Genomic DNA, 27458 nt, shown 5'->3' with positions numbered 1-27458 from the left:
GTAACAGACTTTTAGAGGGGGGACCCTAGGCCAGTGCCTGCCTTGAAACTACAGCTTCCCCGTTCTTCACATTAACTGTGTTGCAAGAAATATTGGCAGGTGTTCCCAAATCACTGGACTTTTCTATCCCCTTCTAAGACAAGCTACCAGAGTGATGTTTTTGACTTAAATTGGAAGCTACCTAACTCCTTAAGCTGCCAGTAAGGACTCAGGCATTGGAGAGAGGCAGAGCAGCTTGGTGAGCTCCCACCACAACATTGGCTATATGAAGCAGAGAGAGGGGCCTGCCTGCTGTGGGCTGTACATTTTGACAAAGAGTACGCATGAGCATTCTGGCCTGAAACTTTGCGATCTTGTGAGGATGGCCTGGGGCCAGCACTTTGAAGCAAGTCTTACTGTTCTAATTCTGTAGAGTTAAAGGAGTTTTTTTGAAAGTTAAAGAAGTTATTTATAAGAAATATGTTTTATTAAAATCAGTTTGAAACAAATTTGTTCCTGAGAGTCTCCACTATGAGAACAGACTGTATTAAGCCTTGTAGTATTAACAAAGGACCAAGATGCACATTCTTGCCTAGCTTAGGACACAGTGCTTGTCCAAGAGTATGCATCTTTGAAAGGAAACTGTTCTAAGGAGCAGGATTGGGCACACCATCTAGAGATATATTTTTCCTCTGCCTGGAAAGGAAACGAGAGGAACTACAACGAATTCTTAGCAAAAAATAAGTCTGCATCCATCTACGTCATAAACTTTGTCCCCTGTGGAAGTCGTGTTATCGTCTTCCTTCAAGTTCAACAATCCAAGCCTCAGTCTTTTCACATAATTGCTGTATCCCAACTGTACAAATAATAACCAACACCATCCTGTATTAGACACGCTAAAGCCAGGCTTGTTTTATTCTTAAAATAAAAACAGCAGTAAAGTTGAAGGTTTTTGCTCTATTAAAAGACTCAGAAAATAAACATTTCCAGCAAATATCATATGTAAAGGGCTCTCCCTTTAAGGCCACTCTATCTGGGTTTGCGCCTAGTAGAGCGTCTGCACCCAGCAGTGGTAAGATCAGCTGTCTCACCTTTGGCTAGGGAAGAAGGCTCTGCTGCTGCCTCCTGGCCTGTGTTTGCTGCCTCGTTCTGTCCTAAACCCCCTCCATTCCCTGCATCCTGGCAGTTATCTGTGCCTTCCCTTTGCCTGGCTGCATTCGCTTCCTCCTCCTTAGACACAGCATGTCCCAACAACTCCCCTACGGTGCGGTTCTCTTCAGGGAGTGGGCAATCGGCACCAGTGGTAGTGGATTTGCTCTCTTCCTGTAGATTTTCTTCTTCTACAACCATGATTCCACATACATCATCAGTCATGCTGGCTAGGTTTTTGCCCTCTGCTACAGAGGTGGCCAGCTCACCCTTACCCTCCGGAGACCTCAAAGCTTGTTCTTGCAGGGCTGACAGCTCTGTACCCTCCTTGTCTATCCCATAATCATCGTTCATCTTCTTGTTGGTATCTGCTGTTGTAGCAGCAGGCTGTTTCAGATCACCCAGCAATTGGGAGCTGGAGCCCTGGGAATGCAAAGGAGCCTCGGGGTAGGCAGCTGTGGCACGATGCCTCGCTGCCTTGTATCTCTGCAAATACAAACAAACCAATGTGAGAGGCAAGCCCAGCTCAGTTACTGTCACTGCAGCAAGTAGCAGCTGGTCCAGGAAAACCTGTACAAAAACAGTGGTGAGTGGCAGATAAAATCTGCAGGGGCACGACTTGTCTCAGCAGCTCTCCTGGCCTGGCTGCTGAGGCTTTCAAGCAGAGAAGGGTCAGCTCCTGTGAGGAAAAGTGTCGATATTAAAAATTGAAGTCCCTCTCGCATTACTTAATGCGGAGCAAGTGCATGGCAGACCTGTGGCTCCTGAGACAAAAATCATGTTCTGGCAACTGTTAATCTCAGTCAGACTCAGGACTTTGTAGATGTAACAGTGCAAGTGACACCTCTTGCTTCAGCTACTGCCAGGACATAACTCTGGACATGTACCCTGGATACATGAGGCTATGCACTGCCCTCAGCTACAGAGATGTGATTTAATGCTCATCAGCGAAAGCAAGACTTAAGTTGAAAATTTAAGATTTTTTCCCTCTGCTGATACAATCTGTGCAGCCAGTGAAACTTGACAGGAACACTAAGATATCAAGAATGTCTTCTTGTTACAAGGTACTGAGGTTCTCTACAGAATAAAGATAAGCATATCGTCAATAAAATGACTCATTTGCACTAGCTATCATGATGAGTTGGCTATCATGATGGCTACTAGCCATTTTCAAGACTGGCTTTCAGAAAAACAGCAGCTCTGTTACAGCTATCTAACATGCAGTAGGACTCTGGTCTTCAAGACCCAGACAAAGCATGAACTAAAGGAATAAAACAAAGCTCCCTCTTTTCCACAACAGTTCCCTCCACAATCAACTCACTTGCAGTTTTCTGCTAAAGGGTCCCTTGAACTGGCACTAGCATCAGACCTGACAATTTAAGGAAACTATTTCAAGTGCACTGGCTTTCACCACTGCCTTAAGCAGTGCTACTGTAGTCTGCAATGTGGAATTACAGCGAATCGCACAGGCAGCTTTACATTGTAATTCAGTTTGTCATTGCAGGCTTGTTCTTTCCCTGTCCTCAAATAATGGGATATGCACAATATCGTAACACATTGGAACTAGATCAGTCGAGTCATAATGTTGTATCCAAACTAAACCAGGTGCAAGCATGCCAGTTTGTTTTCAGAGTGATGCTGTGAACTGCCTCACCAGCAGACAATTCTCTGCTTTGAAACCCTCTGCCGAGCTACTCCGATGAGAGTACCCCAGAAACTGGCAATGATTTAACTCAGACTGTGACAACCCCAAGGCACGTAGGCAGCCAAGAAGAAGAGTTATCTGCATGCAGATATTTAAGGTTGGACTCCTGTCGTGAATAATCCCTCCAGGTCACCCTAGCATCCATGTGAAGAGCATCTGATTTCAGCTCTAAGCGGGCCAAAAGGGAGGCATACACACTGCTGCTGCAGTTTCACTCTAAGCTGATCTAAAGTAAGCCAGGAAAACTGTAAGGCTGATTCCTTCATTCCTGAAATGACTAGCTGCAGGAGTGGGAGAGGATGAGCAACCATGAAGGCACAGCTGTGGTCTTCTGCTACTTGCCATTCCAAATCCACTGCTCTAAGTGCTGGCTTCTGCAGCATCCCCCTCTTTCTGGAGGTAGTTGACGGTTGACTAGGAATAGTTAACCTGTCTGAAGACTAGCAGAAAAATACTAAGATTTTTTTTTGTTAAACACTAAGCTGGATACACCTGTGGTAGGGAAGCACAATGGCTTTTGCTGGAGCAGATTTTGGATGCAGGCAGAGGACAAGGTCAGCGTGGGAGCCTCCCTCCTTGCCAGGGTCAGGGAATACCTCTCTCCTGCACAGGCAAGGCCCAAGCAGTGGTCACGGGAGAGGGCAGAGACAGTGCAAGCCCTGTGTACCCACCACAAGGTACTAATCCAGGCCCCTCACCCCCTGGCAAGTCAACAAGGACAGAACGATGGAGGCAGATTCCAGGCCAGCCCAGTAGGAAAAGCTTCTAGATACAAAAGCAGCAATACGGCTTCTTTAGGTGGAGCCAGTAAAGCAAAGGAACAGCATCAGTTGGCAGAGCTTTGTGCTAAGGAGTTTCTAGGAAAGGATAGCAGACAGACAGACAGACTTCCTGTTGCAGGCTGACCCTGGGGACCAAATGGACTCCCACCAGCTTGTAGCTTCCATCACATAAAGAGTCTGTAATGTCAAATTTCCAGATTCCTAAGGTGAATACATGATTTTACCAGGCCCCTTCATGGATGAATCATACCCGCAATTTTGGCTAAAGGAGCTGTTCCTGCAGTACCGCATGAAAAAATGCGTAGGTACTAGCTTTCTTTAAAAGGAACAGCCTCCATCTCTTGTTCTTTCCCCGTCTTGACCCACCTGTAATCTGTCTCACAGAGAAGAGGCCTAGACTAAATGACAGACTCCACAGGTTCAGCAAATAGAGCAGACACTCTGAGGAAGACTTCCAGCCAGAAATGGGCAACAAGATGACAGCAGCAGTAGCTGGGAAGCAGTACTGGACTGGTTTTAGATCTACAGGGGTGATGGGAGACAAACACAGAGCACACCAGGAGAAAGCTATGGCACAATGGACACCAAGGATGATGGAAATGAACTGAAGACAAGACAGCTAACGTGGTGGATTCACTGAAGAGACACGCACAGGGGTAACAAATGCCAGGCCATGCAATCGCCAAAGGGTCTAACCTGAAAGTTCTCAAAATGCATCAGGGACTTGCAGTGTGCGAGCCGGGCAGCAGAGTCGCTATGGTAGAATTTGTGACACAGCCTGCAGAGGTAACCTGCGACGGGGACCAGAAAATCCAGGCCTGCGAAACGGGAGGGGAAGGGAAATCACAGATCACATTGAATGGAACTCAAATAATGAAAGCATGTTAAAAGGGAAGGGAAGGGAGAAAAAGAAACGTGGAAAGCTTTGCTTCTGTTAATCAGGGATTTGCAAGATGACTTGCTGAATATCTCATCTTACCATGGAATGGCTGTGTGGTTGATATTCAGAGAGAAATCTGGCTGCCAGAGCAAAGAAACTACACAGAGCATTAAGGGGGGGAAAAAGGAAAAAAGAATACAATGGAAAACTACAGAGAACATGTGATCTAATGTAATGGGATCAAACTAAGCAGAAGACAGCAGGCGCGCAAGAGGAACACGCAGAGAACATTCACAGCGTGAATCATTATTCCATCTGCCACACGATAGTGGAAGGTTACAGTGATATGGAAGATTGGTGTAAACAGAGCTCTCCTTGGGCACAAAACAGCCTCTGCAGAGCTGCCCTCCTCACAACACGAGTGGCCATTAGAGATTTGAAGTCAGAATCGCTTACAGGATGGGGACCAGAGACAGCTGTCTGGAGGCAACACTGCCCACCAGTCCAGCAACATGTCTGAGTAACCGCTAGGTAGAGTGTGGGGGTTCTGAAGCGGAGGAAACATGCACAGTTTGGGCTCTGGCAGAGAGCTCGATACTGTCAGTACTGCTCAGTATCTCTATACAAGCTGCGTTTCTGTTGGAAAGCATTCTAATCAACATGCTTTCAGGCTCCACCTTTCCAGAGCATCCCTCATTTGCTACCTACTTTCTTCAGCACTCCTGCCCTACTCATTCCATTTCCTACCTTAGTAAGGTATCTCGTCCTTTCTTCTTCAAAGCAAAAGGCAGCTGACAAACATCAATCACATCCTTACGTTTTATCACACAGTAATAACGCAACGTTTGGCCCTTTCTCCAGGCAGCAGTGACCTGCACCAGTCCAATGCAGATGCTGGAGCACTATGGCCCAACAAGTCGTTTACAGCAGTAGGTGGAGACCATCCTCTCTTACAGGTACAGCATGTGGCCAGAGAAGGCTCTGTGGACCTTTGCTTAACTCTGCTTGCTTACCATAGGCTGTGTCTGGACAATACTTCTCACTTCCTTCGTAATCCTCCAAAGACACTTCCTTCAGCCCAGTCTGGAAACCAAAAGAACATTAGTGCCTACTGTATCTATGCCAATTCCCCTCATGGGCTCTTACATTTTTCTGGTAAGCTTGTGAGCAAAACAGAGGATTCACATACCAGAAAGAGTTGAACAGCATCTGGTTAGGGCCAGATGCAAAACCCAATGTCAGGAGGCCACTTCATTACATGGGTTAAAAATGCCCCTTGCACTCCAAGCCTGAAGTAGCTTAGCCATGTATCTCCTTCTTGGTAACTGCTCTCTACTGGGAAAATGGTATTTATCAAGATAAACCTCCACACATACGCTTGCTATGAGACCAAGCTGCTGCTGGGCTATTCAAAGAGACTATGTCAATGTCAGTCAGAAATTCCTTCCCTTGAAAAAATGTTGCTTATGCTCCTCAGCAAGGTAATGCTTGCAGGCACCAGTAGGAGCTGTATAGCACAGCAGAAACACCCTCCTGCATACCACACATAGTGCCTGATTCTATTCTGCATCATCCTGCGTTCTGGAAGAAACCCAGAGCCCTCACCCTCCTGCTCTAGTATGTGAGGTTGACTGGACCCTTGAAACCCTGAGCTCAACAAGCCAAGGCCAACCAAGTCACAGGAGCCCACAGCAGATTCTCAAATAGATCATTCCTTCTCCTTCCGCACAGCATACCTGCTTGGCAGCAGAATCCTCATTCTCCATCAGCACTACATCAAGGTCTTCTTCCTCACCAGTTCCCCCCTCCTCCTCCTCCTCCTCCTCTTCATCATCTTCAAAACAGCCAACAGCATCCACTGTGATCAACTCCTCTGAATCTTCTGGGCTGCCCAACTCCTTCTCTCCTAACCTCACCTGGTTAGAAAAGAAAGATGAACTTTGCACTCCATTTAACCAAGGAAGACCTCAGACTCTGAACAGACTGCATTTGATGAGTAGAAGGGACTGCAAGAGAGGAACAAAGCTATCATGCTTCTTAGACACATCTAACTTCTTGTCCCTTTTCCACTCAATTTCTTTAACCTCTAACAATCAAAGTCCAGCCAAAGATGAAAATTAAAACAGGGTGAGAAGAACCACACATCTTCCTTTCATCCCTGCAACAGTCAGGGAAGCAAAAAGTTAACCTGCTCCACAGTGCCTCCAGTCCTGCACAGTATTACCTCTTTGGCTTTCTGTTTGTGCTCAGGGGACTTCATATGCTCCACAAACTTGCGAGGCGTCTTGAAGTGGCGGCTGCAGACAGTGCAGAAAGGACGAAGCGAGCGTTTGGCCAACTACGGAAAGAGGGATGATCCAGTAAGTCACAAGAGGCACCACTTCGGAGAAATGCAGATAAATCTTGAGTGAAACAAAGTCACAGCCCTGCATCTAAAACAGGGAGACCACAAAAAGAGAATAGTCTTTCAGCAGAAAGGACCCCCTAGCTCTTATCTGCCAAAAAAAGATGGAAAATGTGCAGAGCAAAACCAATGTGGTTTATAAAAGGTGTTCTGGCACTTCTCCCCTGGAAACCAATAAACGTAACTGCTTGCCTAAATTTTAGCTTGAAAATTTACAGGCTGCCACCAATTCCTCCACTCAATTGATTAGCTGAGTATGATAGGCCATATTTATTGAGAAAAGTCAAGAATTATAAACTAGAGGTGTTTCAGGCCATACCAACACAGAATGACAACTGGAAGCTCCAGCAATGCCAGTGTTCAGAGGCAGGAGGGAACACAGTAGTGCCCTTAGACAGTAAGGATGTTACTGGCAGAATCTCCTGTGCATGTCTCCACTCCAATCACTTTTCCTTTGTTGGTTGGGGAGCAGGAGATGCTAGACACTTCCACTCAATCCCCACGAAAGGTCAGGGCAAAGATGAAGTCCATGCTATGGTGGTTACCTTGTGTTCTTGGGTTCTGCGATGTTTGATTAGATCCCCTGTGAAGTGTATCTGACAAGTGTTACACCATCGCTGCTGGGTCTCTCTGAAGGGAGAATGGATACATCTGTAAGTCACACCTTTTTACATTCTCCATGGAATACTGCAGTTTGCAATCTGTTCTTGGCATTGTCTTCCCCAGCATTCCTATCTTTGCAGGCTTGGATTTATCTTCTCCCCTTCCCTGCCATTTAGATAGGTTGCTTTAGCTCGTGCTGACAGAAAGACACCAGTTAAAACAAGTCTCCAACCTGATGTACACTGTATTAGAGCAGTGAAAGTCAACACCAGTACCCTTCAGCAGGAAGAAAGTTGCCTAAAAGAGATTAAGGCCCCTGAAACCAGAGGAACTTTGTAGCTTACCTAGAACACAGGGGCACTCTGGTGCAATGAGGAATTTTAGAACCCACGTAGGTCCACATTCAGATTCAGTTTTCCAGCACAGACCAACACTTACCCATCTTTCTCTGCCAGCACCTTCTGCTCCTTCACCATGGGCAGCAGTGAAACAAAACAAACATTGCTCATGTGCTGAATCTCCCCAAGTCGCTGCTGGTGCTGAATTCCAGCCATGTGGGATTGGAAATTCTGTGAGAGAGGTTAGGAGAAAAATCCATTTAAATGTACTCAAAATACAAAATATAATAGGTATGAGCTATGCTTTCCATTCTCTTGACTGCTGTTTAACAATGAAATTGTATAAAAGCTTAAGAGCATGGCTGCCTGTGGATCCACCCACATTCGCTCTCTAGCAGGTTGCTTGCAGCTCCTCAGGAGAGGTTTATTTTATCTGCATACTTGTCATCATTTTTTATGTTCCTTGTTCCTGAAGCATGAGCCCTTGCTAACAAGTCTCCTGCTACACCTCCCCATGGCAGCCGGCCATCTAATTCACTTCTCCTGACCACCCATACCCCAGTCAGACCTGTGGATTTTTACCTGCTGGCTGCAACAGTTGGTCTTGCAGATATAACAGTAGAATTTAAGGACTGATTCAGGGTTGGGATCAGCTGTGCCCACCTCACAGGTCCAGTGCCCTGGTTTCAGAGCTGTTGTACTGATAGCTCTGCTCTCACTGCTCTGCTGGATAGTCACTTTCAGTGAACCTCCAGAGCTCAACACCTGCCAAAAGAAGGAGTCAAGATTAAGTCCAATCTCTCAGCAGAAGACACTAAAAATTACACCTGCTTTTTGTATGTGACCTAATCTCTCTACCCCTTAAGGAAATGCACTTAAGCTTGAATCCACAGGAGGCTTATGGGAAAGACTCTCATACACACTCGTTCTCCCAACACTGCTGAATCAGCAATCCCTGTGTCATAGCACCAGGCCTATTAGCACAGATGGTTGTTCCTACGGCCTCTGTAGACACTGTATGGTCCAGTCTCTGGAGACTGGAGCAACAAACAATGCATTGGTACAGGACACGATCAGCTCATGTTTCTCCACTGCAGAACTAAAGGCAACTCAGCACCACACCTGATGGAGTAAGGAAATCAAACAAGGGCAGGATGATAGATCTGATCACATCAACAAATGTCTCCAATTACAGAACACTATCAAGTCTGATTCACACCATGGGTTACATCTTTCTCTGCTTACAGATTTACACAGCACAAGGTCCTGGTTTAACATCTAGCATGTAGGCAACATATTTCATGCAAAAGGCTCTCAGGTTGCTGGCTTCACCTATGTCTCATTTTTCCAAGCTGCCTTTCAAAAGCACAGACTCCCACTATCTGCTCATGCCTGCTGTGATGACAAGTGCCACAGCAGCTGAATCTTTACTACCATCACCTGAATTTTTTTACATCTGCTCTTCAGCAGCATAAAAGATGCATTTAGCTACAGCCCTCAATACATGTATTTTTCAGTGGCTCTTTCAATTCAACTTTCCATCTTTCCAGATGAATACTGAAATCTCAATGAACCCCAGCATCCACAAACAGCCAGCAGTAGGTAAGGTACAGGCTAGCAGAGCTACAAAAGCAGCAAGTCAGAGCAGACTGCACACTAATTGCAGACATATTATGCCTCATTGCCAGGGACAACAGCTTACAGCAGGAGACAGAGCTCCAGACGTGGGTGCCATGTGGTTCCCAGTGGCAACGGACTTCTTTGGGATGGAGGAGGGGGTTGTATGTTCTGCACCACCCCTGCATGGAGTGGTCTCTACTCACCTCAGGAACCTTTGGTTCCTCAGAGAATTTCCTCTCTTTAGAGAAATCTTCAGCTGCGTATTCCTTTGTATTGTCTGCATCTAGGAAGGAAGAGTCCTTTTAGCTGCCTTAAATCAAAATAGCAATGACAGAAGAAACAAAGCAGCAGGTGAATGAAGTCGGGGAGCTTTCCCTACAGTGCTCTTGGCCATGAGCTCAGTTCACAAACCTTTCTTCAAAGAAATCCTTATTAAAGAGGGAAACTTCCCATCATTTGCATTTGGTAAGCAACAGGTTTTAGGGGACTGTGTTTGGATTTGGTTCCTAGATTTTCTCCTCCCTTCTCCATCCTGTATGATTGGAAGAAGGACATTTCTGACGAGACCCGTGGGATCTACAGATGCTCATCTACGGGTGCAATTCCAGCAAGGAGTGCCCTAAAAGTGCAAATCACAGTGCCCAGCAACTCACCATCAGCTTGGATATGGGCGGTTGTCTCTCTTGCTTCCTTACTGTCTCTGGCATCCTCTGATGCAGACTCCTCAATCACGCTTCAAGGATATCAAGAAAATAATCTTATTTGCCATGTTACAGACGAAAAGATTTGGAAGACACACCAAGGCACAGGCTGGGGTCTAAGCTACTACACTCTCCACTAAACCCCCAAAGAAATAAGCTACTGGATGTGGTATTTCAGGCAAGGATTCAGCAGAAATAAATAAAAACAATGAAGAGTGGTCATTCTAGAATGGATTCAGAAACAGCAGCCAAATAATATGGACAAGAAAGTTGCATCTGATTTTTTGGATTACTGCCCTCTCCTCCAAAAGGCCTACAGGGAAATAAGTTCTCACAGGAAATATTCTTAATAAGAGCTCAGAGAGCTCACTCATGTCTTGACTGGTGACCTGCAGGGAAACTGCAATACACGGACAGTACTCCAGGCTGCTCTGTGTGTGAGTGCACAAACACAGACCTGTCAGAGCTGAACAAGCTCTCAGTGGTGTCTTACAGGGATTTCATCATAACTGCCTGCTCTATTCATATCAGACGTGTTTCGTTCCAGAGTCCCTACAGTTCTGCTTGGGGGGGAGCTGGACAAGACACAAATCAAAAGGACTTTGCTTTGTTTTATTTGGTACTGCTCATCTGCTAAGGAGAAAAAAGATCCCAAGGGGACGGCTGAGAATGACCAGTTGACTTCCAGAGGGCACAAAATGTACTTGACAATGTCTTTCTCCATCCCCCATTTTTCCATCAGAGCTAACACTTTTCACCATAGCTTGGAATGTCTTCTCTCTCAGGCCAGCTCGATATCCCACCCTGGCATCCTGCTAACAGGGAGCAGCACATTCTGCACAAGCAAGAACACAGACAGTGCAGGTACAGTGATCCAGTGCTCCAGACACACACACCATGAAATTTATCAGGTTCATAAGTGATAATGTAACTGGGTTACATGGCTATAAATATGCAGCAGGGTTTGGGCAGTGCAAACACGAAGAAAACAAGAGTGGCTGGCATTAACATTATTTGTCAAGTACTGCCAGCAGGCTCAACACTCTACCACACACAGATGGTGACAGCACTCCAGGGCAAGGATTTGCAGTCTAAACTGCAAATCTAAGGAGCAATCTAAGGGAGCAAAAGCCATCACAAGCATGATCTAAGGAGGAAATTATATTATATGGATACTTGTCAGGCCATGCTAGAAGAGGGTGTTCAAGGAGGATTTGAAGATGATGAGTGCTTTCTGCACTGGAATGAGGATGTTGTTCCTGGCATACAGATGGTACATAGGAGAAAAGGCAGAAGTGGGAAAAACCTGAAATGAAGAAGGAGGCTGGTATTCCTGGCCAAAGGGAAATGGAACAATGAAGCATGAAACAAAAGTCTGTGACATGGATGGGGGGGAATGTCCTTCTCATCTGTGAAGGGCAATATGAGAACAGTAAACTATTTTTTTCAGAGATCCATCATCTGTTCATTGGAAGTAAACAGAAACACTAAAAAAACCCCACAACTAAGGAATGATCTATTCTAAGTAAATACCAGCCATAATATATGCATCAAATCTGCCAGTCTCTAACTTCTGCTTAGGAAAGGATTTTCCTAATAGCAGGCTTGCTGCAGTGAGATCTGCCATTCCTCAGACTTGATCCTTTTTTCAGTGTATATAACAGGACTTTGATTAATACCCTACTAAATATTAATGTAATTAAAATTAAATTAGCTTTGGCAAACAGATTAACAAAGCATACACTCAAATGCATTTGACTTAGCTTTAATTGAATTTATGCACTTGCTTGCTAATCAGAGTCCATAATTCACGATGGTCCCTGCTCACATAATATTTATCACTCTCTAATGTTTTACATGATCAAGGTAATATCTGAACATCAAAGTAATCCTGGAATAGTCTCCCTAAAGCTAGCCATTAATCTTTAACCTACAGATGGGAAACAGAGAGGGGAAGAAACTTGTCTGAAACCATGCGGTGAATTGTTAACAGGGAAGATAAGAGGACCCAGGAGTCCTGACTCATAGTCATTAACATATGTTGGAGAATTCTCAAATCGGTGCCTCCAGAAATCTGCATTCACTCCTGCCTTTTCTCCCCCCGCACCAGCTAACCGTGACAGTTCTGGGAGAGGAAAAGCACCGTGCATTTGGCACCAGGCGCTCCGTGACATGCCTTCCCACTAGATGGCAACACAGCTTTCTCTGTTCCTTCCTGCACCCAGGGAGCGCCAAGATGGGCCTGCCGTGGCCAGCCTGCCTGCATGCTGCGCTGCCCCGGCGGGTAATAGGATTGCCTTTGTCTATTTTTACCCAACAGACAGGGGTACTGGCAAGACAATCTTTGCAGAAGGGATAGAGAACTCAACACTCATGGATACAGGCTTGGATACTAGGGAGTATTGATTCCCTTCCCTTTCTCATTTCTCAAAATAAACTACCCTCTCCTGCACCTACTGTAACCTAACCTATTCCAAGGCTTTTCCTCTCTGATGATATGTGGGTGCCTGTTTCCCTTTTTGACATTTAGGGAAGATAATTAGAGATATATATCGGCATAGAAAGGAACCTCTCTGCTTCTTACAGGAATCTTGACAGGAGAACACATGAGCAAACTCCACTTTGTTGCACATTTACATGAGCTGCATCTCTTATTTTTCATTCCCACAGCTGTATCACCCACAGCAGAGACCCTACAACACCATGGATCTCAGCAAGCATCATGAGATTTTCTGAATTGTCCACAAGCATCTGAAATACCTCCTACATGCTAGACATCAGGCCAGTACAGTATAGCCCTAGTTATTAGAACATGCAATTAGACAGTAATTCTAAACCCCGTAACTATTTTAATACCCCGTTCAGTAAGTACCTCTTCAGTCTTTTTACTGCAGGCTCCGCGTTCAACACAGATTCTGTTGGAGTTCTTGGCTCTGCAGGAACACAGTAGGAGATCTCCTTAGCAAAGCAGACCACGCCACCACGCATGTTCCCTAACTGAATGGCCAATGCCAATAAAACTCTGTTAGAGCAAATAATAACATACACTTGCTTATTCGGAATTTAAGAATTGTAGTGACAAGGTTAGATAATGACCCAAGAGATTTGAGTTTTATTGCAGATGTCACTGTATGAGGTGTTGTCCAGAAAGAAATATGTTTATGTCAACTAAGTGGGTCTTAGTCCTATACCTAGGTGACAAGTGCCCAGACCACAGGAACATTAACACAAGCCAAGGTGGCATATCTACCTGACAGAAACCACTTAATCAGGCAATTCCCCCACTGCATATACACTGGTCACAACCTCATCACATGCCTGCATTTTTCGATTAGGCACTCTTCAGTCAGAATAACATTTCCAAATCTGTATTGTATCCGACACTGTAAGAGATTTGGTGCCAGCAGCTTCTGTTCTGATAACTGAAATACAAGTCCTCTTTCAACTCATCTTTTCCTTTGCATGGTGATTGTAACTGGTTCTGCTTCATGTGTTTGAGTCCATGAGATGTTGAGTTCAGCATGGGTAAGGCAATGCGGAAGTTTTAATTTCAAACCAGTTTTCTCTGCCTGCCCCCCCCCCCCCATCTTAAACGGGGCTCACTGTCAAAATTACTTCTGAGAGGCTTCCATGCAAGAGATACAGAGCTACCCTATAAAAAACAAAAATATCCAGGAAAAAAGGATATATGAAGCACATAGCAGAGGGCTGTCAGTTTAAGTATTTACAATTAGAGAGAAATGTAGCTGATGAAGGCTAAAGCCATCTCCAGTCTTTGATACAGGAATAGCAAAGAGAAGTTTATAATGTCTAGAAACATTTGTTTCACTACAGGTTCCCCCTTACCTGTGGATGGCAAGGAGTTGTTCTGCTCTGACCCTGCTTGCACTCCCTCTGGGATTTCCATTTTCTCATCACCTTGTGTCTGAGATGAAGAACCAGGATCTAGTTCCCTCTTCCTGTCAGGTACCCTCTGGAAGTCCTGCAATGGGCAGAGAGTCACTGCCAGCTCTTGGTCTGTCCTCAAATCCAACACACTGCCCAAAGCACCAGATTTTTACTGTGGGGCAGGAACAGGAATTCCAACACATGATAATGGAAAAGAATAGATGACTTACAACCGACTGTCTTGCTTCAGGCAAGTTTACATGATTAAACAGAGCAAAGCACTTTAATTCCACAGGCAGCCCATGACATTTCTCCAGTGCTTTAAGCAGCAGCTGTAAGGCCCCGCTGCTTGCAGAGCGTACGATCACTTTAGAGGGACTCTGGCAAGAGGTGCATGGGCAGTGAAAAAGAATAGTCCCAAAAACCCCACTTCTTTACAACTCTGGAGAAAGGACAGCCCAAGTGGAAGTCTACCTTATCTACCACATCTTTTTGACAGAATGGGACCAAATATACAAAAACTAATCTAAGAGGAGGGAAGTACCAGTCTATTAATCCAAGAACCATTTCCAGGATACTAAGGAGGTCTTAATGGACAGTGAAAAAGGTTTAAAAAAAATAACAGAATTTACAAAATCCACAAGAACAAATATTGATCTTAAAAAAAGGTAAAACAGCCCAAAGAAGCAGAGTGACATATGCATGGTAAGAGCAAGTTGTTTGGGAACAACAAACTGCTTTGGAAGGCTAACGGGGCAGAACTCTGGCCTCTGTGAAGAGCAAAGCATTCAGCCAGGATTTCTTCTGTTGTAATTACTTTGAAGCTGGTACTTCTAAAGGCTCCTTTTAGATCTTAGATTTAAACAGTTCTGCTATGAGGAATTCTCTCTCTCTTGGGCAAGAAGTTACAAGAAACCTTTGCATCATAAATGTAAATATGGATCACAAGAACCGTAGGGATGGACTTATTTCTGCATTTCTGTGTCAACAGCATGGTGTAAAACGTAGTTTTTATTGTAAGGCTATTTATCCTTTCTCTTTTGTTCTCCACCTACAATAGTCAACTGTTGCAAGTGCAAACTGAGCCCAAAGCTCCCAAATGGTTGGAAACTACAAGCCCACCTTGCGAAAGGTCCGGTTCTGCCGCTGGAAGGGAAGGCTGGGGAAGCCCAGCCGAGTCGGCTTTAAGGAGACCCCAACAGGTGGTGGACCCAGGAGGGAATGTCTTGTAGCCTGAGGGAAAAACTGCTGCAGTGCTGGCGCCGTCATGTTAAATCCACGTAAGTTTCCTATAAATGCAAACACACAGCATATCAGCACCCTGCAGCGTGCAAAGGAGAGAGAAAATCTTTCGCCTGTAAAAGCAGCAGGGAGAGAGGGGAAGAGCTCCTCCACGCACGACCCTGTACTTTACTGGGCACTCTGAGTGCTTTATGCTTTACCCTCTTCAGCACCCAGAACAGAATTTGATGTGATAGCAACTATTACCATGTATCAGGCTATTTAATTATAATTGTCACTGCAGGCTAAGATCATTAGAGCAATTATTTGATCTGAGCACACTAGCGCTTGTGTTTGCAACAAACAAGGTCTCATTTTACAGAAATTCTCTGTAAAAAGGAAAATTCATCCCACATTTGTGCAGCTGGCAGCTCACACCATAGTATGGATGCTGTTTAACACAGTCCAGTAACAGCGTTTCATTTAAAACAACGCTGGACTTTTCAAACAAGAGATTCCACAGTCCTCTCTGCCACCTGGTTATCATGCAAGCTCAACATGTCAACCTAAATTCCGACACTTGAGACCCTGCCATTTCCAATTATAATGCTCTGCTTTCTGAACAGTTCTTTTCAGCATCCACAGACTATTAACTAAATCTCAACAATTTCCTGCGAAGGCAGTCCTTGCTATCCCCATTTCAGAGGTGAGAGAAATGCACAGATACCTCAGCTATGCCCACAGCAGCTGTCCATCGTACTGGGAACCTGGACTTACACTGCAATTTTTTTATCTCTTACTTTAATTAGTGCATACTCTGGCTTTATAGCAGCTGTCAAAACAGGCCAGAGAAGTTTGGAGACAGGCACCCAAAATCTATTAAACCAAGTTACAATGTTTAAACCCTGCACACACTAGGAAGTAATCCCCTATGACTGTCTTCAAAAGTAATCTAATCCCTTATTACTTACTGTAAATAATGTCTTGCTGTATTAAAAAAAAAAAATCTATCAGGCAAGATATCATCTCCTGCTCTCGGTTTAGTACCTTTAAAGACCACACATCCATTTCAACTTGAGGTATTTTCCTATTCCCATTGCTGAAGCCACATACAGTCAATTAATTATTTATGCTAATGTTTCCCAGGTACAGAAATAACACAGCACCAGATATTCTTACATGTAACTCAACCCTGAATGAGAAAAAAAATTCAAACCCCTAAGAAGGGCCACTCTGAACATTGCAACCTTATTACATGTTACCTGTGGCTAGCTGGTGTAGATTATTGCAAGAGAAGTCACAAATCAACTCAGCATGTAGAGGTGAGAAGAGGAACAATGCTAAGTCAAAGTGCATGTAGAGTGTTCATTAACATGCCTTATCCTGCTTCCATATCTAATTTGCCTCAGGTCCTTAGCATACTATTTAAATACAACTTCTCAATAACAGATTTTGCTTTAGGGAAAAGGTCAGCCCTGCTAACATCAAACATATCTGAAAGGAGTATGGCTGATTACAGCAGAGTCAGACCTTTTTCCTGACACAAATATATAAACCAACCTTCAGAGCGTGGCTTGTCCTTTTTCACTGACAGTTTCCCTACAACCTGAGAAAGATCTGTAGGGAGCCACTGGAGTCACTAAAGAGCCCTCTCATCAAATAGGCAAGAGAGAACAAAAGGAGAGTTAACAACATGCAGAATAAATCTATTGTCTTCACATCTGGGCACGATTCACAGGCAAGGTAAAAACTGCAGCCATTAATCTAAACTAGGCACTTTATCCCAGGTACTGATTTTCTGTGTTGAAAAGAGTTGTCAGGTTAAGATATGAGCAAAATAAAAACATAGCTTTGTTCCTAACATCTTTATGTTAGCAATGCTATTATTAAGGCAGCTTCATAAATTTGTTTTAAAAACATCACATCTGGAAAAAAAATCCACTTGTGGAAACATTGATGGAAGAACAGTGATATTATCCACCACACAAATGACAGTCATTCCAGGGAATCGGAATTTCACAAGACAATTGAAACCCAAACCATTTCCCACCACAATATATACTTGATGTGTTTGTACTGCACTAAGTTTGGACAAAGACAAGCATCTACTGCAAACAAGGTTAGAGTATGTGGAACAGACAAGAAATACTTTTTTGTAACTTTTCAACTAAGACAGACAAACAAATAATAAAAATCTAAATATTTTATCTAAATATATTGATGGAAAAATACTCACTCCACCAAGTCTAAGAGGGAAGGCACATATTTAGTGTCTAACCCTGATAGCTTCTGGTGCTATTCCCAGCTGTCCACAGCTGGGCACACGGGATTTTCAACAACTGAAGAACCTCTGTGATATGGACTATGGACAAATTTGAAGAAGAAAAAAAGAAAAGACAACAAACGGAACTGCCAAATACAAGGACTGCAATGGTTCAGCAAGAAATAGCCCTACTATGGTTTCAGCCATGAAGGATGATTAAATAACTCCAATAAGTAAGCGTCTCCCATAACAACAGTACCTTGCATCTGCTGCATGAGTAAGGCCCGCTGAAGCATAGGATTGGCATTGAGCAGCGATGGTTGATTTGTTGCCCGTAAGCTCAGCATCTGTTGCTGTTGCGGTGGTGGCAAACCCCTGGAAAAGAAGGAATTAATCATAAGAACCCAGTAAAAACCGTACCCTTCAATTCCAGGCACCTAACAAGTATAAAACGGAGGAGCAAAGAACAGCTGAAATGCTGATATACATGCATGAAAAGACACTATACACCAGCACTGTATCCTCTTTCTTCCATTCTCCTGGAATTTCCAAAGCTGACAGATTGTCTATCAAGGAATTTGAGGTCAGAGTGAACTCCTTAGCACCAAGCCCACATAAAGCCTGTCAAGTGGCATAAAAAAAGCCCAGGAGCTGACTGCAGTTCTACAGAACTATGCAGCAGTTTGTCAGTAGAAGCCAGTGATCTAGATCAGCAGCTACATTTAACACAACAACAAAAAAAGCAGTCCTAAAAACCACGGAGTTTTCTCAGTAGCTTAAAGCACATTTTTCCAAATTCGATGCCTCCCACACAGAGCCAGATAGGCCATAACTGTAAATGGTGCCCCCTAACTGCAAGAACCAGATGGAAAAATAAAGCACGGCCTTCATATTTAAAACACCAGGAGGAAGAAGCGAGCAGAGAAGGACTCTCCAGTCCTAAGGAGGGTGGAGCACACAGGAGAGGAAAGTCTGAAGAAACTGGCAGGCGCTTCTTCAGGCGATTGCAAGGTCAGGCCCACCTCTAAGCACAACTGCTGACACAGCTCAATCCATCAGGGCTGCAAAGAGGCACAAACATGGATCAAAATATCCATGCTGACAAAAAAAAAACCCCAACCCTCTTAACAGAATTTACAGCAGCTCATCTTCACATTTGCTGCTCTAGATTGTTCCAGTCTCAGAGCCGAGATATTTATACCAGATAAATTATACTTTTAAAGATGCAACCGTGCTATCCCACAGTCAGTCTCATACTGGCATTTTAAGGGCAGCTTTGTTTACGGTGGATAACTATAAACATAAAAATAACTTTTTACCATATGGAAATGGCAAAAGAGATTTAGAGAGATTTGTATTTCTAGCAGAAGAGAAAGATTCCCACATTTACCTCAGACACATATGCCTTATAAGGATAATTATTATAATTTATTAAATAAGGAATTAACTTTCTTCTTAAATTCTTTGAATTTCCAGAGGCTTTACAGAGAACAGTAACTGCAAATAAATGCATCATTTCAGAGAATTTGTGTTAGTTCTACAAATCTCAGCTCATCAGGGACTACTGCTCCTATCTAAGATGGTTACTTTATCTCTTGCCTTTTTTAGGGAAACCCCAGTTACTTGCATTTTTATTTCTGGCAGATATAATTTGTCTTTTAGTATACAAAATATTATTTTCTCCATCCTCCCCCCGCCCCACAGTGCTCTGTCACATCCTCAGCGCTGGTGCCGCTGCAGAAATAAGTTCCAATAGTCTTATCTAGCCCAGGAGACCCAACCAGAGAAAGGAAATAAATAAATAGCTGAAGTTCAATAATAAACGTGCCTGTCTATTTGGGGTGGCCGGTCTAGTTAGGTGCCTACGAGTATTTCTGCAGGAGGAAGCCCTTTCCCTCGAGCCCCCACCCCAGGGCTCAGCCCGGCAGCCGCCTGGGCCCTCGCCCGCCCTGGGGGGGGGGGGCGTTCTGTCCAGGGTCACCGCAGCGGGGGCGACCCAGCGAGCGGAGACGCATCTCCAGAGCGCCGAGGGAAGAGCTGAACTGGCCACGGCAGCCCCCGACCCGTCCTCCCTCCCCACAGCGGGGTGTGCCGCCCCACACAGGCCCCTCCCGCCCCACACAGACACCCACCCCCCACCTCTCTCCTCCCCAGCCGCCCCTCGAGGCCTCCAGCCCCCTCCGGCCCTACCCCGATCGAGGCCTGCGGCACCCCCCACGCCTCCGCCCGCCCCCGCCTCCCTTTGTCGCCTTCCTCGCCGGGGGAGGGCAGGCCGGCAGCCAGCCCCGCCGCGGCTTTCGCGGGGCGAGGAGGGACGGAGGCGGAGGAGAGCGGTCCCCCGGGACAGGCCCCAAATCCCCGGCCTCGCGTAGCGGCGCTTACCGGCCTCCCTGCTGCGCCGGGGGGTGGTGGTGGTGGTGCTGCTGCTGCTGCTGCTGGAGGAGGTGTTGGAGCTGCAGCAGCTGCTGCTGGAACTGCTGCTGGTTGAACATGTCTGGGGAGCCCCGAGCGGGGCGAGCCTGAGACAAAACACGGGAGGGCGAGGGAGGCACCGGCTGCGGGGCTGGCGCGTATCAGCCCAGCAGCCATTGAGCACGGAAGCCGCCGCCGCTGCCGCCCATTCATTCACTGAGCCGATCCCCCCCTTCCTCCTCCTCCTTCTTTCCCCCAGGGTCATCGCAAGCAGCAGCCTGTGGAGGAGGTTTCCAAACCCCACCCTCCCAAAACCCGCTCCCCACCCTCCCCTGCCAGCGCAGCCCGCCCCGCTCCCCGCTGCGGGGCCGGCCCGGCCGCGGCGGCCCCTTCCCTTCCCCGCCCCGCCGGCACTCACGGCGCAGCCCGCGGCGTTCACCTCTCCGCGCCAGCCGCCTCCATCTTCCCGCCGGGGACAATAACCCGCCCAGTCCCGCTCCCCGGCCGAGCCCAGGCAGGAGGCAGCTCCCTCGGCATGGCTGGGGAAGCCAGCCGCCCCCCGCAAGGCCGAGAATCACCCCCGCAGCCTTCTCTCAGGTCGTCCCAGCTTGCAAGACCTCCATTTCTCATCCCCACCCCAGAAGCGGGAGCGAGGTCCCCTGTCCCTCAAGAGGGGATGGACACCATCTGTGCGGGGGGAATGGAATAAACAGCTGAAGAGGGGGAGCAGATGGCATCTACCAGCGTGGGTTTGCTGCTCTTTGTTGGGGGTTTTTTGTTGTTGTTGTTTGGGGTTTTTTGGGTGGTTTTTTTTTTTTTTTTTTTGGCTAGTCCAGGGGAATCTTTGGTAAGCATCTCACCGAGGAGATAGTAAAAAAAAAAACACAACACAGCCTCTGGCCATTCGCTGTGGTCTCATCTTGGCAAGCCTGCCATGAGAACCTGGAAGAAAACAAACAAGGACTTTTGCAATCTTACTCTGTGCTGTAGGCCGAGATGACTTTTCTAGCAGGTTCTTTTTTTTTTTTTTTATGAATTCGCAGCAAAATCTTTCCTGCAGCACCTGTTTTCTGTAAGTGAAGTAATTTTAAGGGTGTTCAATACCTACAGCCTCCATATGAAAATATACTGACTGTCATTTCTTCTTATACTAAACCTAGCAAGGGTAAATGTGCATTTCTGCTCTTTGCCATTCCAGAGAATCCATCCTGAAATAATTTATAGTCTTATTATTCACACCAATTAAGACTGCTTGATTGATTAAAGGCCTCAGAATTGATTTTTAGCTGAAAGTATTGTAAGCTGAATACAGTTACTGGTGATACACAGTTAGCATTTTCAATGCAGCAGCATATGTTGATTTTTCCTTTGGGCCTTTTTATACCATCCTGATTTTACAATAATCAGTTTGGAAATGACCATCCATATTAATCAATGATTGTCCATGTTAATGCCCAGCGTCTTTTATCCAGTCACAGCTGTCTGCACACAGAGAAAATGCTCTCCTGTTACGCATGAAAGCTTAAGTATCATCCCAGGGAATACATACATGGAGCAGAAAACATATGTGGAGTCTTTTTCAAATAATTTTGCATAATTGATCTCTGCTCCTGTAATCATGCTATTACAGCAGCTACCAGCCTGGCTAGTTTGCAGTGGTGAGGGAGAGGGTTAATCTTATGATCCTACAACTGTCTAGCTAGCCTGTATATTAGCCAGGCATGCAAAAGACAGACTTCAGGTTATATAAATGTAAATGCAAAATTGACGGCTTCTCTTCTTACTTCTACAACGAAAGTTCTTCATATGTAACATTTGGAAACCTACAGAGTGCTATGTTAATGAGATGCAAGTAACTAAGTCTACAGGGTTTTTTTACTGTTAAATATTATATTCTGACATAATCTAGAGGTTCCTCTCAAAGACTGGGCTTTCTTCTGTGAGATCCTATATACAAATTATTAAATAAACAGCCTTTTTGAGTTTATGAACAATAAGCCTATAATTCAATGCATAGTGAAACTATTGCATTGAACACAAATCTGGACATGGATTTTGTCCCATGCATGCACAACGCAAGTCAGGATTAGGGCTGTAGGAAGTGGAGACACGTGCTGCTTTTTCAACCTACAATGCACAGGTTGATCTTCAGACATGCCTTTATGTGCCAGATATAAGCATCACACCTACCAGAGATGGTTTAACTGGATCTGGAAAAGAAGGCTCCAGATTCAGCTAGTCACACCATTCAGTTTGAAAGTCATACAGAGATGTAAGGTAACAGTGCAGAAAATTGGGCTAGGTTCTTTTCTTTCACTACAGGCAATAAAATAGCATGTCTTAAGCTGACAGCCAAAGAGTACTTGCTGTCAGTGCTCACTGAGCATTGGTACCCAGACCTTGACATCCCATCTACTGGCAGTTGTTTTTTCCTGCAAGGAACACCTCCCTTTCAATTATTAAGCAACTTGCTGTTGAGTACGCAGTAGTAAATACATGCCATAATGTGAGTATACACGAAAACTTAAAAACATAGTGCTACAACACAGACTACAACATTATTACTCAATAATAACCTAGGTATTCACTAGGCTCAGGGGGGGTTGCACAAAGATTGCGTCTCATTGACAACAGGAGTGCATGAAACAGAGTAAGAATTAGAAGTTCAAGGCAAGAAAACGACCCAGAAAACACCCAGCAATAGAGACTATCATCAGTGGAGTTGTTGGATCACCCCTATAAGGCAACCTGCATCACACCTCTATATGATTATATCAGGGTTATGATATTTCTTGCCAGATAAGAGCACAGACCATATGAATGCTTTTTATTCAGGTGCTGGATTTCATTATATAGCCAAGTTTTTGCTGGGCTATATGAATTTGTTCCAGGGACCAGATCAAGCGTACAGATAACCAGAGATTTCTCACTTCTCACTGGACTGTGCAGTTGTATGTTTAAATTCTGGCTTTGAAAAAGCCTTGGTATGCAACTCTTGGTGAAGCCACATGGCTTTTCAAAATCCAAGCATTTCTCAGTGCCTATGATGGCACCAAGAAACCGTGGTGCTCACAATTTCCTCTGCAATCCACAAGGATGGTGTTATTACTCATCCGTTTCACTAGGATATAACTAGTTCTTACCATAATGTCTTTAAACCTCCCAAACTCCTTGGAGAAAAAGGCGTATGAAGCTTTAAAGTACTTTTTCCCTCTGCTTTTGGGGTCTATCTGTTGAAAGAATGGGTCAAATTTCACCAGACCTGCTCTCAATGGCTGATATTAATTACTGGAATTACACTGTTTTCCGTGTCTGTTTTGTCTGGAGGAAGACTGTACTCACACGTGTGAAAGCAGTAGCATAAAACATTTCAAAGCAAAATGATCTGTGCAGTGAGGGATATTTGCATCCACTCTTTGTTCTATTGCTCTAGAAACCTATTCCCAATGTTTCTTGATTGGCAGGACAGGCCCACAGCATATAAACTAAGATACTGGGTTTATAAGCATTTTGCCACATGGCAAATCAGCTTCTGTCAGTGATTTTCAGTCTCACAAGGTAAAATATATTCCAGGAGCTATTTTGTATCACCTCACTGGATGTGGAAAGCACAGAGAACTCAGCTTTGTTGCTCTTAAAATATTAATTTAAACTCAACATCCATGTCCAGCTCCCTTTCCTAATCGATTATAACATTCAGTTTATTCCTTTTCTTATGTATATTCTGGGTTCCGTGGAGTCACACTAAAGATAAACCTGGCCCAGAGTCTCCTACACTGAATTTACCTTCTTTTACCTCTTCGAGGGCTTTGTGGACTGGTTCAGCAGATTTCCTGTTTCAGAACAGAAGAGAAAATGAGGAAGCATTTCACTATGTTATTCTACAAAGAAAAGCTCTACATCTGAAAATCAAAAATTAAAGGCTGTTTTTCTTTCAGGTAGCTTTTCCAACCAATAGGAACAGTAGAGAGTAACAACTTCTTTCTGAGCAACTGATACCACAAGAGATCAACAATGTTACCATAGTAGCATTCAAGTACCTATAAAATACTTAAATTGTTTCTATCTCTACGGGCAGCTTTACATAGTCATGTCAATTTAAGAGGCTAATTTTAATTAAATTTTTTAACTTGTCAGCTGTATAATGTATTCTGTATCAATACAGACAGTGACAATCCTAGCCCTGATTCTTTGTGAAACTTATATTCTAACCTCCATTTGTAAACATTCAATTTAAATTCTTACCTGTGTCTATAAACATTTTTTAGGAACCCGAAGGACCAAGAGTGTCTGCTTCATGACCCACTGTGAAGTGTTCTGAACATTCACAGCTCTACCTGGAGTCAACGGAAACAGTTGCAGATAGCTAGGAGAATCATAAGCTAATTGTATTCCACGCTTTTGCCTCTTTTTTCTGAGGACTAGATGTGTTATTTTTGCAAGGGCAAGGAATGAGGGACAGAATCCAGCACTCGAGTGTCTATTTCCAATTACACTAACTAAACTGGAAGTTCTATTTGCATGAGGTGACAAAATCAGTGTACAAAACTGTCATTATGTTGATAGCCATACATAGAAACACACAGAGTTATGCCCACATGTATTCTTAGGGATTCACATTAAAGTACATCCAGAAATATTTACAGCACTCGTGGGGGGGGAGAATCTCTCATCCTCCATGTTTTTCTTTGCTCACGTCTCAAGTTTTTCTACCAAGGTAGGAAGAAATAGATTTTTTCCTGTCCATTCCAGTTTATAAAATTCCTTTTTATTTCACAGACATTGCAGTTTTTCGCAGGAAGGATGATCACATAGTTATTTTTCCTCCTATAACTGCTACATGCTGCTGCACAAGTCACAGGTGGGAGGTATTATAGAATCAAAAGGTCTGTTTGCTGCTAACATCCTTGCAGGATAGAAAATGGGAGGCTTTAGGAGTGATTCTGAGTGCCTGCAGTTCTCTCTTTCATCAATGGGAGGTGTAGGTTTCCAAAGCTTCTCAAAAACCAAGCCTCACTGTCTCGGATGTTCGAGTTTAGGTCTCCCTGGGCTGAGTGATTACAATTGCTGCAGAAGTGTTTAGATCGTCTCCACAATATTGAGAGACTATCAATAGTCTTGTAGGGGTAACGCTGCAGGCATACACTGTGGTCTCATTTGCTTACAAAGATCTCTGCAAGACAGGGGAAGCAGGAGCACGTCCTGTGCATCTTACAGTTTTATGCTAATATCGATCTGCTGATAAACCTATGTAAAGTTTGCCATTATTTCTGCAGGTTTTTGCCACTTCTGCCACCCCTTTTCTTCCTTTCTTGTCTACCTGGAGAGCACCCTATTAACTCCTCCCATCCCTCCAGAATGCTTTTGCCCTTTGAGAGTATAGTAAGTTAGACCAAGGACCCCCTTAGACAGCCCCCATGGGCCACACTTCCAAAGTAGAAGTACCAGTTTCACAGAAAACTAAAACCAGAGAACATATGGAAGAACACCTGCAAAGAAGTTATGCTTAAGCCTTTGTGCTGTACCAAGCTTCTTAACTGACAATGAGCCCTATTTCCCGGCCCCCACCCCCCCCACCTTGAATATCAGCTCTTGAGATACTGTACTTTCAATATTCTTTCACAAACCTTTCTCAAAGCAAATGTATTAATTTAATTTTAGCTTTTCCAGAAAAGTAGTATAATTCTGAATTATTATTTCTGGACTGAAGTGGGCTTACCCAGAACAAAACACTTGCTTAGAATGCCAAGCAGGGAACAGAACACAGTACTTGCAGGTTGATGTTTCTTTTGTTAGCCACAATCAAATATAGTCGAATTGTGGAAGTATTAAAGGCAGGTGCATGTTCATGGGGTGGGGTAGAAGGACAAGAAAGGGAGCAAAATCAAGTCACTTTATGTACTAGTTAAGAAGCTAATGCTGTTGGCAGGGCTGCTCCCCAGGAGAAGGGGAGGCAGGAGCCAAGGGATGAACACACAGCTAGCAAGGTTATTGCCAACCAGGGCCCAATCCCACAGCACCCAAGGGAGGCAAGCACTAAAGATAATAACTAGATCAAACAAAAAGGCCAGATCATGAGGCAGATCCAATGTCAAGCAGAGATACCAGCCTGCAGGCCAGGATTAGGACCAGATCTAGCAATCTCCAGGCACATCTATAGCAATAAGACAGAGCTAAGGAGTCAATCTACAAGTTTAAGTCTCTAGATATATAGAGCTGTAACTTAACCAGAGACTAATACTTCTCCAAAATTCATCAGGGAGTGATAGTCCTGGGTTGAACTTAAATAGAACTCCTGGCCCCATAGATGTGGGGAAAAGCCCCAGGTGAGGCTCTTCATGGTCATTAAGGCTTGTTAGTACAGCTGTTACATTATGTGAGATGATGTAGCTGGGCAATCTTTCTCTGTATTGAAATTAGAGCTGTGTGGGTGAACTTCAGGTTACAGCAACCTCTAGGAAAAGGACAATTTTCTTTTTATGGTTCCTCAAATAAAGAAAGCTTCAAAGATCCTCATGGTCTGAAGTTCCTTAAGCATCAGCTCTGATCCAGGGAGGAAGGTGACACCATTCTTTAAGTCTTTGATACTTTTTGCTGGTTTTTTTTGTGGTGACCTCTAGCAAGGAACAGCTATCAACTTCTGAAGGAAAAACCCATGTTTTTTCTCCATGTTCCTTCAACATAAATGACCAGAATGGCTGTGCAGATGCTCAAAGGCTTTTGTCCAGAGTGTATATTGAGTTTCTTAAGCTTGTTTCTTGAGATTTACTGGGCAATTTGCTGAGAGGAAAAAATAGCATTGACAGCCCACATATGCCCTGCAGTGGTGTTACCCATAGAGATGGAGCAGCTCTTCTTACCTGCACACTGGTGATATTTTCAGAGCATTTTCCTTGGGCATCTTCACTGGCAGAGTGAGACAAATTCACTCCTCAGCATGGTTGTTCCAGTTTCTTTGTACGCCCAGGTAGGTATTTTTGCATGGATTACATTTGATGGACATCTGTGAAATCTCCCTTAGAATCAACTAAAAAGTTGCTGTTTAAAACAAAACATACAGCTCAAAATCTGTTGCAGTTTTTCCTTATTCCTTTCCACCACCACCCCCAGCTCTCTTTGAGCTGTGAACAAGAGTATTGGGTAGCATGAACTGAGAGGTGTTTGAAATGCAGCATTCTCCTGAGTCACTTCAGTTGCTTTTCTGAACACTTGTTTTCACTGCTATACTTTCAAATCAAATATGGCCTCACATATCCTTATTAAAAACACAGCCCTTTTAAAAACCTAAAATCAGAGTTTCCTCTTTATTGTAGGAAAATTATTTAAAAAAATCTAAGTACATAAAATGATATACTTGTTTGTGTTTCTATAAAACAAACATAGCAACATCATCTACTGTTTTGCAGCCATGAACAGATATTGATGCATTTTTCATCCATGTTTGAATGAAGATGAAGCGGCAGCAGCACAGTAGTGCTTTTGCAAGCTTCCAGTTTAATCACATCAAGTATTT

At 44.3% G+C, this 27458-nt stretch overlaps 1 protein-coding gene across 1 annotated transcript; it reads right to left on the bottom strand.

Annotated features, from left to right (window-relative positions):
- Positions 1–1008: 1008 nt before the first annotated feature.
- On the bottom strand, positions 1009–21366 carry CIZ1 (CDKN1A interacting zinc finger protein 1; the record flags this gene model as incomplete). The annotated part of the gene is made up of 15 exons (XM_082009136.1): positions 19916–21366; positions 17793–17908; positions 15172–15338; positions 14008–14143; positions 13034–13094; positions 10114–10193; positions 9664–9743; positions 8423–8605; positions 7941–8071; positions 7445–7529; positions 6720–6833; positions 6232–6411; positions 5509–5578; positions 4312–4433; positions 1009–1614 (listed from the first exon to the last, which is right to left on the bottom strand). Exons 1-15 carry the CDS (start codon positions 20023–20025, stop codon positions 1009–1011), a joined length of 2241 nt encoding a protein of 746 aa, XP_081865262.1. The 5' UTR covers positions 20026–21366.
- Between the last annotated feature and the right edge of the window lie 6092 nt (positions 21367–27458).

Source organism: Phaethon aethereus (assembly GCF_964289735.1).
Source record: "Phaethon aethereus genome assembly, chromosome: 20".
Taxonomy (NCBI): Eukaryota; Metazoa; Chordata; class Aves; order Phaethontiformes; family Phaethontidae; genus Phaethon; species Phaethon aethereus.
Note: the sequence above shows the minus strand (reverse complement) of the source record. Positions and strands in the feature narration are given on the sequence as shown.